The 13,484-nt window shown below is 48.9% G+C and overlaps 1 protein-coding gene across 1 annotated transcript in view; it reads right to left on the bottom strand.

Moving 5' to 3' along the window:
- The window catches only part of PPP2R1A (protein phosphatase 2 scaffold subunit Aalpha), a 30,965-nt gene extending 21,278 nt beyond the window's left edge, over positions 1 to 9,687 (bottom strand). Inside the window, exons 1-2 of the mRNA XM_033127896.1 lie at positions 9,463 to 9,687; positions 180 to 270 (exon numbers count right to left, since the gene is read on the bottom strand). Of these exons, the coding sequence (XP_032983787.1) occupies positions 180 to 270; positions 9,463 to 9,540 (169 nt within the window). The 5' untranslated portion in view covers positions 9,541 to 9,687. The remainder of the gene's footprint in view (positions 1 to 179; positions 271 to 9,462) is intronic.
- Positions 9,688 to 13,484: the final 3,797 nt, after the last annotated feature.

Genomic DNA, 13,484 nt, shown 5'->3' with positions numbered 1-13,484 from the left:
GCGTTCCCTCAGAGTAGGACTGCACTTCTCCTTCTCTGAACGCCTGCCCCACCCACAGTGCCCAGCACAGGGCGGACACTTACAACAAATGATCTGTAAAATCCACAGCGAGGCCCCTCACCTAGCGGGAATCACCAGAGTCCCCAGTCTACCTGGGCCCCCGGAGTCCAGCTCGTTACCTGTAAGGAAGGGCAGGAGCTCGCTGCGGGTCCTTTCCACCCCAAGGGCCAAGGCGATGGTAGACAGCTTCTTGATGCTGTTGAGACGAAGCTAATGAGAACAAGAAAAGGAAAGGAGAATGTTAGCAAGCCCAGACTTCAGGGAGTCTGTTGGCACCCGGAACTAAGTATGCATGAGGGTGCCAAATAACAACTTGGCAAACACCTCCCAAGTGACTCTGTGACCCTGAGTCATTAAATTACGACAAGAACAAAGCCTCAGCAAAGCATCTTTGGCCTTACTGGGCCAACACCCGCTCGGTGGCACTTTCCAATACCACTGTGTGTAAAACCACCCCCTGCCTTCCTCCTCTGCTTTCACCCCCTCTTGCACTCAGCATCATTAGACCTGCTGTGCATCGTGACAGCCACGTCACAGCACACTTTGGGCCTGCTCCCAGGCTGGGCGCTCACACGCATGGTGTCACTTAAGCCCTGTTCCACGGAGGAGGAAACGGGCCCAGGAAGCAAAAGTCTCTTCTAAGGGTCACACAGCTCAGATGGCATGGAGTAGGGAGTGAGACTCAGGACTGGCTAACGTGACAATAACGGAACAAACAGTGTTACAGTAACATTGCCATAAAAACAGCAGTAGCATTAGCAGTACTGTCCCAGCCTGACCGCTAGGGCTTGTGAATGTGAAAATAGGGTCTTTGCAGATGCAATTAAGTATCTCAAGCCGAGATCATCCTCAATTTGGAGGCAGGGGAGGGGGCGGGGGGAAGGCACTCGTGAAATAATAGAAAACATATATACTGGTCTCTGCCCCTAGCTCCTGGCACAGAATTCCCAAAGCCCTTGGGATTTCCTGAGTGATAGGAATGTCTTTTGTTCTAATGAGGTGACTCTGGGTGGGCTCCTGGATGGGGCCTGGTCACCAGAAAGACCACCATTAGAAGCTTGGAACTTCCAGCCCCACCCCCATTCTCCCAACAGGGGCTGGAGAGTGAGTGAATGATCAAACAGGGCCACACGGTGAAGCCTCCATAAAAACCCACAATAGTAGGGGGTTCGGGGAGCTTCCGAATGGGTGAACACATCCAAGCACTGGAACGGTGACGCACCCCAACTCCACAGGTACAGAAGCCCCTATACTCTGGACCCTGCCAGAGCTCGGCCTATGTACCTTTTCATCTGCTGTTCACCTGTGTCCCTTATCATATAATAAACTGGTAAATGTGTTTCCCTGAGTTCTGTGAGCTGCTCTAGCAAACAGTCAAATCCAAGGAGGGCTGCCATGGAACCTCTCACCTGTAGCCAAGCCACAGAGAAGTTGTGGGAACCTGGGTACCTACTACTCGTGATTGGTGCCTGAAATGGGCAGTTTTGTGGGACTTGAACCCTTAGCCTGTGTGGTCTAACTCTGGTTAGTGTCAGAGCTGAACTGACTTGTAGGACACCCAGCTGGTGTCTCAGAGAACTGCTGGGTGTGGGGAAAACCCCCACACGCCTGGTGAGTGTGGCAATAGTGTGAGAGCAAAGGAGATCCACAGAAAGTGAGTTTTCTCCTCACAGCTCTAAATCCAATGACAGTGTCCTTCTAAGAGACAGAAAAGAAGACAGAGACCCAGAGGGGAAGACCATGTGAAGTCGAAGGGAGCGATCTGGTGGGTGCTCCACAAGCCAAGGTACATCCAGAAGTACCGGCAGCCACCAGAAGCTAGGCAGGGGGCATGACATGGATTTCCTTAGAGCCTCCAGAAGGAACCAACATGGCTGACACCTTGATTCCAAACTTCTGGCCTCCAAGACCTTGAGAAAATAAATTTCCGCTGCTTTAAACAACATTTGTGGTGCTGTGCTGTGGCAATTACAGGAAACAAACATATTCGGCTCACACACAGAACAGGTCTGGTGCTGAGCATTTGCGAGTGAGGACCTCATTACAGCCTCTCACTCCTTGGGAGGGAAGCACAAATGACAGCATCTTTCAGCACTGTGGACAGAGGCTGAGGGGTATTCACCTGCCCAAGTGGGCACTGAGAGCAGGACCGCAACCCAGCTGTGACTGCACAGATGACTGTGAACCCCCACACCTGGTTTCTCCATCTCAGCAACGGGGCCTCCCCTCCCTAGCTCACCGGGCCGGGTGCCAGAATGCAATGGACTCGTGTGACAACGGAAGGAAACACCCTTGTGAGTAAGCCCCTGCTGGGCACAGGTGGGACCCCTCTTAATGGAAGGAGAAGCAAGACAAGGGGCTGGGGGCTCCCTCAGCCTGTCTTTTGCCTGGGGTCCCACGCAACTGTGAAGAGGTGTGGGAGTGACTGAGGCCGACTACATCAATTCAGTTCCCTTGTCTAGGGGTGTAAGAGTCTCTTCGGGAAGCGAGAGGAGAATCTGATGACACGCTATGGGGGCCCCTTAGAAAAACACACGCCAAAATTTTCATACAGTATCACTGGGTTTTTGGACTACTTGGGCGTGAGGTGGTCCAAAACCTCACCTCCCTGACGGTAAAAGGGCCTTGATGAGATTAAGGATTACAAGGCCTGCAATTTATTTTCAGCCAAAAAATAAAATGAGATAGAGCCACAGAAAGAGATAAACTAAATATGGTGAACACCAACAGCGAATCTGAATGGTAAGTACACAGGTGCTCACTCAGAGGTCAGCAGACTCTTTCTGTAAATTGCCAGAAATAGTATTTCAGCTTTGCAGGCCAGTCTCTGTCCCAACTACTCAACTGTGCCCTTGCTGCACAAAAGCAGCCCTAGAACCAGACAATATGTAAACAAACGGGCATGACTGTGGTCCAGTAAAACTTTATTTGCAAAAGTAGAGAGTGGGCTGAATTTGGCCCAAGGGCTGAGGTTTGCTGGCCCCTATACTAGTTTTTCAATGTTCTCTATGTTTGAAATCTTCCATAATAAAATATCAGCAAGCAGTGACTTAGTTGCCTATTTCTTTCCTCTTTGCCATCAAGTTGGGTCTTTGAGTTCTTCTCTCAGCTGGGCTATGGGGAAACGCACACATGGGCCAGGGCCACGACAGGCAGCTGCAGTTCTGAGGACAACGCGATGCTGGCAGGGAATAAGCATAATGCCGGTAACAATAGCAGCTAACATGTGTTGGTTGCTTACTACGTGCTTGGCAGCATTCAAGTACCTGACATGGATAATTTACATATTTGATCCTTAGAACTCTGCTGTAAGGGAGGTATAGTTACTAGGATCCTTTTAAAGGTGCAGATGCCCAGAGAAACTGTCACTTGCTGGAAAGCAGCAGAGCCAGGACCAGAAGCCAGGTGCCCTGACTCTGAATCTCAACATCACACTGTCATTTAGGGAAGATGCCCAAGGGGGCACGCCAATGAGAATCAGGCTGTCTCTGCCATGGTGGAAAGACACCTTCCTTCCTCTGCCATTCTTAGAGAATCTGGTTTCAGTTTTGTTAAGAATGTCTGCTGGTTTCTCCAGTGTTGATGGCACCATAACGCGTAAGAAGGGCAGCACAAGATGGTACTTTGCAGCCACACTGCCTGGGTTCAAGGCGAAGCTGCTTTACATATTAGCTGTGGGATTCTGGGCCCCGCTTTGCTCCTTTCTGAGTCTCAATTTTCTCAACTGTGAAACGGGGTTATAATAATACCTACCCTCAGAAAGTTCTTGTGAGTACCGATTAACAATACGGGAACACCTAGCACCAGGTGAAGATCAACAACGGCAGCGTGGCAATCGCACCCTGTTGACAGCTTTGCTTGGCTATCAAGAAGGGCATGCATGGCAGCTGTCTAGCTGTCCACAGAGGTCTCTTTTACCTTTTCCCACAGTGACAGAATGACAACAAATGTTTCCATGATGTTATGTGCCGGGCACTGTTCTTGGTGCATTAATATTTTAACCCATTTGATCCTTGTGAGGTAAATACCAGGATCACCCATTTTATGGCAGAAAAAACAAAGGCACAGGGAGAAGGAATCTCACACAGCTTGTAGGTGGCAGAACCAGGATCTGAACCCCAGCCAGCTGGCTCCTAACCAGTAACCAGTACCAATCGTATTTCTAGGTTTTTTTTTTATTGCAGGGGTGTGCCATAGACCTTCTTAGCAGGTCTAAAAACGACTACCATTTTGAAACAGAGGTGAGCATGAACAACACTACAAGTACGTGCAACGGCTGAAATGAGACAGGAACATCATCATGATTTCCACTGCTGATAGTCACAGGTTTTGCTAATGCTACTTCTGACATGCTCTTGTAATACTATAGTTCATAATAGAAGGAAAGTTGAATTTGAGTTAGAGGTTAGTGAAAATAAAGATGTTATTTTTCCCATTTAAATTCATGGAACTGACCTGGAATTACAGATAGGCCCCAGGCCCAGAGCTCCTGCACTGAGCCATACGGCTGCTTGCTAAGCCCTGGCTTTTAGCTGTGCACATGACCCCCCCACCCCCAACAAAAAGACATTTCCAAATCACCTTTGCATCTGGATGTGACCACGAGACTAACATCTGGCCAGTGAAATCCAAGTAGGAATGGTGTGTTTGACTTCTAGGAAGTATACGTATCCTTATGGGGAGGTGCGATCACAGTCTTCTTCCCTCCTTCCTGTCTGGAATAGGGCCATGATGGCTGGGGCTTTAGCAGTCATCTTGGGGCTCTGAGGTAACTTAGGGATGGGGAGGGCAGGATGGAGGACTTGCAAGCCTGGGACCCTAACACCACAGAGTGCCACACCAGCTTGGATTGCCACCAGACTTTTTGATCATGAGTCAGAAATAAACGTCAAGTTCACTTAAGCTTCATTAATTTAGTTTTCCTATTACTTCCAGAGAAACCTAGTCCCAGCTAACTCAGCACACGACCTAGTTCTGGACAGAGACATAAGAGCAATCAGCTAAAGAGCTTCTAGAAGAGATATTCCTCCTTGATAAAAGGAGGACAAGGAGAACTCTGCCCTGAATCGGCCCCTGCTTTCTTTCAGTGTGGTTCTGCAAAGACTTAATGACAGCAGATGCTGCAGCAATCTTGTGATCACACTAAGTGGGTGAAAAGAAGGGCACACTCTGACCCAATTCTGTGATATCTTTGCTAGTAATAAAGGGAAAATGAACCCTCACTTGTTTAAACGACTGTTGGTTGGGTTCTCTGTAACATTCCTGATTCACAGAGCTTATCACCCTGGGCTGGGACTGCCTATGCCCCAACGGTCCTCAGCACACAGCCTAGTACATCCACCTGCAGAAATGCTACCCACTTTTTAAGACCTGCTTTGCATTCAATCCATGGAACTTCCCTGAGATGAACATGTATAGTACGGCCCCACATGGAGCACGCCTTCCCTTCACAATCGGAGTGAAATCCAAAGGCCTGACTACAGACTGCAAGGCCCAACATGAGCTGGCCTGTCTCCCCATCCACTCTCACTCTCCACCCCTCAGCCCCTTGCTCCTGTCATAATGGTTTCCTTGACAGTAACCAAAAAGCCAACGTATATTCTCAGCCCAGGCCTTTACGCTTGCTGCCTTGCTGTTCCCTCGGCCTGAGAAGGCCTTCCTCCCAGGGGTCCCACTTTCTCTTCACCCTATGACTACCCCAGATGAAACAGCACGCCCCTATCACTCTGCATACACTTAACTCCTATCACCCCAACACGCATGTCTTTGTTCAAGGTTCTCCTTCCCCACTAGAGTGTGAGCTTCCCAAGGGCAGGGCTGTTTTCTTCACTCTGTGCTCCAAGAACCTAGGACAGCGCCTGGCAAAGAGTAAAAATCCCCATAAATATTGGCGGGATTTTTTTTGAAATGAATATATTAGGTTGGTACAAAAGTAATTGTGGTTTTTGCAATTATTTTTAACCTTTTAAATCGCAATTGTTTTTGCACCAACCTAATAGATGTTAGGCAGAGAACAAAGTATCTGGGGAACGCTCCAAACTTACTGTACAGCTGGTGGCTGAAAATGGAATGGCAGGGTCTGTGCCGTGTGCTAGAACAAGGAGCTTCAGTCTGGTGAAGTGCTCAGTGAGTGACAGACGCGTCTCCCACCTCCTATAACATCCTAAAGTCCATATATCCTCCCTCCTTATTCCATGAAGTATCATGCTTTTAAATGACCCTACTGTGTGTGGGTGGATGGGCTCAAAAGCAAAAATGAGCGCCATGATCTCCATTTCTGTAGCATTTAAGGAAAAAAGTAATATCCCCTCCTCCATGGAACTACAGCACCAACGAATACTTCTCATAGCAGTTTGCCTGGCATTATAATTATTTATGGGCACGCCTGTTCCCCCACTGGGAAGATGCCTTGTCTTTGGGATGAAGGGACAGGACTGTTACCAACTGGTGATTCCTGAACCTAGTACAGGGCTGGGAACGTAAAAAAAAACACTTTTTAAGTTTTTAAAAACCCAACTACCATTTAAAGAGTACTTATTATGTACAAAACTCAGTACTTTACACATGTTCTCTATTGTATTCTTGTAACAAACTCACGAGGCAGATACCACCTTTGCGTTCATTTACAGATGGGGAAACAAAAGCAGAGAAGGGAATGAAGGCCACCTAGTGAATTCGTGACAGAGCCTAGAACTTGAACCCATGTTCTTCACCACCATCCTATCAACTTTTTTTTGGTTAAATTCTCAGAGAGCAACCTTATTTCTAAGTTTTGCTTCAGCAAGTCCCCAACTACTTTATGAAAAGGAGTTGGAGACTGTGACATCATGTTTCTAAGATGTAGACAGGGGCATGAAGTTGCAAGGTCTTAGGCAGTGGCTAGTAACTGTGTGTCTTTACGTAATTTATATCTCACTTAGTCCTCACAACAACCTGGACAGGTTTGTCTTCCATCCTTATTTTTATTTAACAAGAAAATCAAGGCCCAGAGGGTTGAGTAACTCTTAAAGTGGTCAGGCCAGGATTCGAAACCCTGGTTTGCCTCCACTCACCGCACTGCTTCTTATGTCACCTCTAGGCCTAGACTTTCCTTTGAGGACGGAGGAAGAGGCCACAAGCCAAGAAATACTGGTAGCCTCTGGAAGCTGGGAAAAGCAGGGAAGCAGGTTCTCCCCTGGAGCCTCCAGAAAGGAACATAGGTAGCCCTGCAGACACCTTAATTTTAGCCCATTGAGTCCCATGTCAGACTTCTGACTCTCAGAACTGTAAGATAATAAATCAGTATTCTTTTAAGCCACTAAATTTGCCTCAAGAGTTCCCCACAAGGGTTTCTCTCAATCTCACGGACATTTTGAGCAGACAAATCTTTGTTATGTGGGCTGTTCTGGGCATTGCAGGAGGTTTAACAGCTTTCCTAGCTTCTATCCACTAGATGCCAGTAACATTTCCCCAGTTGGGACAAGCAAAAACATCTCCAGACATTACCAAATGTCTCCTGATGGGCAAAATCACCATGGGTTGAGAACTGCCATTACCTGTCTGCTCTCTCTTCCTGGAGGGCTCTTCACCACCTTCCTGGAGCTGGCTCCTTCTTCTGGTCTCACCTTAAACTCTGTGTCCTCAGAGGGAGCCCTCTCTGATTGGCCTACTTAAAACGATCTTTCCCACCCCACTTCCTGCCTGCTGTGTACTCTGCCCAGACAGCCTCCTGGCTTCTTCCCTTGTGGCCTTCAGATCTTTGCTCAAACATCACCTCTCAGCAAGGCCTTCCTGGACCACTCTTTACAATTGCACCCCCCACCCCTCTTCATTTTTCTCTTTAGCACTTATCCTCATGGAACATACAACACATTTTACTCATTGTCTTGTTTATTATGTTTCCCCTCACTAGAGCATAAGCTCCACAAGGCCAGGAGTTTTGTGTCTTGTTCCGCTGTGTAACTGTGCCTAGAGCAGGGCCCTGCACAGAGCAGAAGCTCCAAAAATAGTTACTGACTCATTATCACAATATCCTGCCATTTCCTTCCCATCACATCTAACACGCGTTAATGTAGTCACCTGTCTCACATCTGTCTCTTGTAGGAGACATCTGTCTAGTATAAAAACTGGTGTCATCATTATATCCACAGCACCATACCTGCTATGTGGCAGGTGTTCACTGAACAGATGAGTCCGTACAACAGTCCTATGAACTAGATAATGACCTCCGTTTAAAACAAAAAGGAAACCAAGTCTTGGTGACCTTAACTAAGTGGCTCATGTCAATCAGCAAGCGGAAGAGCCAGCTGCACAACCGCAGCCTGTCTGATTCCAGAACCAGAGTGATATACCCAGACCCTCAGAGGCTGGGCCCCGGGCAAACCGGCTCAATTTTATAAAGAAGGAAATTGAGGCCCAAAGGGAGATGGGACCTCTCCAGTCACCACTCCCAAAAATTACAGCTAAGATTTATTGGGCTATTACAACACGCTAGACATGGTTCTCTTTTACTTGTATTATTAACTCGTTCAGTTCCTCCAACACCCAGCAGAGAGGCCGGAACTATTATTAGCCCACATTTTATGGAAAACAGAGGCCCAGAGCAGTGAAGTAATTTGCACAAGGTTACGCGGCGGGTGGGAAGTGGAGCTGGGGTGGGCAAACCGCAGAGTCCTAACTCTTCTCAATCCCTTGCCAGCCGGGCTCAGGGCCCTGGGCCTCCCCATCCCACTCACCAGAAATGTGTCAGCCCGTCTAGTAAACTGCCCACCCCCCAGACAATGAGAGGATCCCAGAAGCGGGGCGGGTTTCCACCTCTTAATTCACTCCTAAATTTAACGAATTCCCTCTTGGGGTGGGGTGTTTTCGCCCTCGATCCCCTTTGTCGGGGCTACACCAAATTTGGAGGGGGACGGCGGGCAGGAATTGGAAAGGAAACCTTCGCCTCTCAGTCCCCATCTGGGGTTTACCCCACAGCGCTGAGGCCCAGCCGCCGAAACCCAAAAAGGAAGAATCCTACCTGGGTCCCAATAAACCAGGTGGCCCCTCCCCCACTCGGAGCTACTCACGCGCCCTCCCCATCCCAAAGGGGCCCTTCAGGGGTCACCGCCAATCACCGAATCCCCGGTCTCCCTAACCCAGCCCGCCGGCCCCCTCGCGGACCGCGGCCTCCCAGACCCTGGGCCGCCGCGCGCACTTTGCAGGCCCGGGATCCTCGGCCTCGCTCCCGCCCTCTGGAGGGCCGACACCCAATCCCGGGCGCCGTATCACCGAGTCTGGGGACCCAGGGAGATGAGAGGTGGACGCTGATTGGCTGCCGCCCTCTTCCGCCACTCCCAGCGAACTGCGACTTTACTCCGCGAGGGCCGCTCGTGCCCCCAGGTCCCCCTTCCCGTTTCCCCAAGTCCCCCGTGGCCTCCGAACCTGAACATCCTCGTTGCGGAGCTCGTCTATGAGCACCGCGATGGGGTAAAGGGAATCGTCGCCGTCGGCCGCCGCCATCTTGGCTGCGTCCCGTTCCTGTCAGACTGCGGTTAGCACGGTGCTGACTCGGGGCTAGGGAGGGGCAGGTCCGAGAGGAGGAGGGAAGGCGAGCGTGGGGGCGACCGAGCCACTCTACAGGGGTTGCCCCACCGTCATTGGCCGCCCTACTCCCGGCCAGACCCGTGTTTCTTTGGTCCGAACAAATGAAGTCCCGCCTATTGCCCATTTGCCATTGGTGGAAGGGCCTGTCGGAGCCAAGGACGACGGAGGAAGGTAACGGAAGTACGTGGTATCTTAGCGACCAAGATTGTACCCGCCTACGTCGCCACTAACAACGGCCCAGACGAGCAGTTGTTTGTAGCCAATGAGGGACAGGATTGGACGAGGTGAAGCCTGCCCTTCTGAGAGTCCTGGAGAAAGTTTCTGCGCGTGCGTCGTAAGGAATGCATAACGTCTTGGGACCGAGGCAGTCTGCAGGTTTTCGCTTGTGAGATACCGGCCAGGTTGGCTGGAAGGCGGAATCCGTGCCATTGTGCTGGAGAAGGAGGGTGTGAGTCTTTGATTTATGCCTTATTATGCCGACGCCCCCGAAAAGGGTGGCGACTTGCCTTGATGTCTGGATTAAAAACTAAACCCTTGAGGCTGGTCTTCAAGACCCTGCGCGTCTCATTTTTGAGCCCTCCATCTCCCATCTCCCCTTGTTACATTTGCACCGACCTGGAAAATTAGAGCCGCCTGAGCACATCATACTTTTTCATTCCAACAAGACTTCGCCGAAACTGTACCTCCTACTTGGAGAGCTTTTCCTTTTCAATTGTCAGATCTTTACATCAATGTCTCTCCTTCCCTGCCTCTTCAGGCTTGGCCCTCAAGCCCCCAGATAGCCTCTGCACAGAAACAGGCTTAATCAGGAGGTTGATTCTGGCCAGACTTTCAAGAACAGGGCCTTACCATGGACGTCGAAATGATAACCCAGACGATTAGTTCAGCACTGCAATTAGTTTCAACACTTCACAGCCACCAGAGAGGGTCGTCTTTAATCTGCCAGTCTATAGTTTTCCTAGTGGCACCCTAAACAGCTAGACCACTGGCAGGAGTCCGGATATCTGAGATCTGACCAGTGAAGGGAACAACCACATCTGATTTCACTTCTGCACACCTGACACTGAAACTAAACAGCCACGGTGGCCCCAGGAGACACCATTAGGTGTCAGTTTAAACCACCAGTGAACCCAAGTCCTGCATTTAGGGGAATTGCAGAGGATTAGGGTTCCTGCTACTAGTGGCTTTGGCTGCAGTGTGGAGATTAAATGTTCCTCCAAGGTGACAGGTACCACCTATTCTTGCAAAAAAACATACATGTCACTGGGGCCAGCCTTGCTTCATTTTTGAATTTTCACTTTACGTGACACGCAGGACTTTTTAGACCCTACTTCTCTTGTGGGTAGTGAAGTCCAAGTTAACTCATTCCAAAATTGGAATATCAAGCCTGTTAAAAAGGAGAGAGCAGGGCCAAAATGGAGTCACCTGCACTAAACCCCACGTCACCAAACCAAGACTTAATAACTAATAGCAGCTTCAGCCTCTCGGAATGTAACCTTTGACCAATCAACCTGGAATTACCTGGTCAGCACTAGTGAGGTAAAATTCGTCACCTTCCATTCCACTGAGAAGGGTGGCCTTGCCTGAAACAATGCATTTTTTACTAATAGTTTCCTTTTTTCCGCCGGCTCTCTCCCTTTGAAAATCTTTGCTTTTCTGTAGCACTTTGGAGCACCTTTCTACTTGCTAGATGGGATGCTGCCCAACTCATGGACCGTTGAATAATGCCAGTTTGATCTTTAAATTTACTCGGTTGAAATTTTGTTAATGAAAAATCAAGAGAATTGCAAGATTTCTAAGAGTCACACTTCAGTTTTACGGAGAGCTCACTAATTACCACTTTCAAATGAATGTACATGTTAGTTGTCAGGATGGTCCACAAGTCATACAAGATGGGCTTCTAGGTGGAGGCTGCCTCTTTTTGACAGAGGCACTAAATGACAAAATCATCCATCACAGACACCCGTGCCGTCTTCCATATTCTACAAATCTTGTGAGGGCTAGGCTTTCTTTAGATGTTGGGGAACCAGAGTGACAGTAGTTGATTCTTCACTGCTGGAAGGACTGCGCATGGTGCATCTGCACACAGAATCCCAACGAACTGTCACCGGAAATCAGGACACTGAATTAGGTTCCTTCAGCCACCCTCACTGGCAGAGAGCTGATGGCACCGCAGACAGGGCTATGGAGACTGAGGACACTAACTAAGAGAAAGTCATTCATATAATGAAAACTCTATAACACAAGTGAGTGGACTTGATCTAAAACCTCATCTACCCTCTGGGGACAAATAAAATTAGAGTTAGATCCACTAACTCTTCTCCACCTGACCTTACCTGACTAGGAAAGTCCCCTCTGGCACTGGGATGAGGAAGCAAAGTATAACACACATAGTACCTACTATATTCTGATGTAGACACAACAAGAGGATGTTGAGTTTCTCCTAGGGGTACTGCTACAGTCTGTGTGTGTCCCCTGAAAATTCTTATGTGGAAACCTAATCCCTAAGGTCTAGTGGTATTAGGAAATGGAGCCTGTGGGAGGTGATAAGGTCATTGGCCAGATCTTTCATGGATGGGATTTGTGCCCTTGAAAAAGAACTCCCTTAGCCCCTCGGCCTTGTTAAGATACAAGGAGGGCCAGCCTGGTGGCTCAAGTGGTTGGAGTGCCATGCTCCTAATGCCAAAGTCACCAGTTCGATTTCCATGTGGGCCAGTGAGCTGCGCCCACTACAGCTAAGATTGTGAACAACGGCTCTCCCTGGAGCTGGGCCGCTGTGAGCTGCCGGAGGCCTGTGTGAGTGGCCGGCAGCCAGCGTGAGCGGCTGACTGATGACTGGTGACTGACGACCAGTGACCAACTGCATCAGCCAGGGGGAGTGCAAGGCTCATAACACCAGCATGGGCCAGGGAGCTGTGTCCTACACAACTAGACTGAGAAACAACGGCTTGAACTGGAGTGGGGGGCGGGGAGGGGGGTGGAAGAAGGGGAAAAAAAAAGATACAAGGAGAAGTCTGCCACCCAGGAGAGGGCCCTCACCAGAAAATGCTGCCCACCAACCTCAGATTCTAGCCTCCAGAAGTGAGAGATAGAAATTGTTGTTTATCAGCCACTCAGCCTGTGGAATTGTGTTACAGTAGCCCAAGCACACTGAGATAGGCCCCAGCTACCTCACCATGTCAGCTTCCCTCTGCTAAAGGGAGACGTACAAAGGCTATTCACATAGGCTTCTCACCATCCATCCTCATCACTGAGACTATCAGAAATGTAAAGAGGGTTAAGATTTTAGGCCTTTTGCAAACCACCGAGTTAGCCTGCCAATTTCAGGGATGCTGGATAAAACACAAGATGCCTGGAACTGAGACAAAAGACATTATTATTCACGACAGAACAGGCAGTAGGAGCTTCGTGTTCCCGTGTGTCCTCACTGCCCCACAAGCCCCCTGGGGCCGTGCAAAGTGGTCCAGGTGGATGCTGTACACTTAGTAGTTTTGTGTCGCACCTGGAGAACATTAAGCCTAAGAAACCCCAATCTTTTACCTGTGTTATACGTGAATCTGCCCAATGTTTGCCTCAAAAACATGCATTATCTTTATTACACTGGCCAGGAAATTCATCAGCCCTTTATCCAAGACAGATACTATTACATCTCCCAAGTCTGTTATACAAAAATCCATGCTAATCCAAAACAGAAGTTGACACAAGAGGTGAAAGAATTTGAGATGCTCACTAAGAAGTATTTTCCAATAGTGTGAACCTTTCCCCTAAAAATTTGGGAACAATTGATTGAAAAAAATACAGTTAATATTTTTTATACCAACAGTGACCTCAATTTTGTGGTGCTTGAGCATTGTTACATA

The sequence above is a fragment of the Rhinolophus ferrumequinum genome, chromosome 15 (assembly GCF_004115265.2).
Source record: "Rhinolophus ferrumequinum isolate MPI-CBG mRhiFer1 chromosome 15, mRhiFer1_v1.p, whole genome shotgun sequence".
NCBI lineage: Eukaryota > Metazoa > Chordata > Mammalia > Chiroptera > Rhinolophidae > Rhinolophus > Rhinolophus ferrumequinum.
This window is presented reverse-complemented; position numbering and strand designations above follow the sequence as displayed.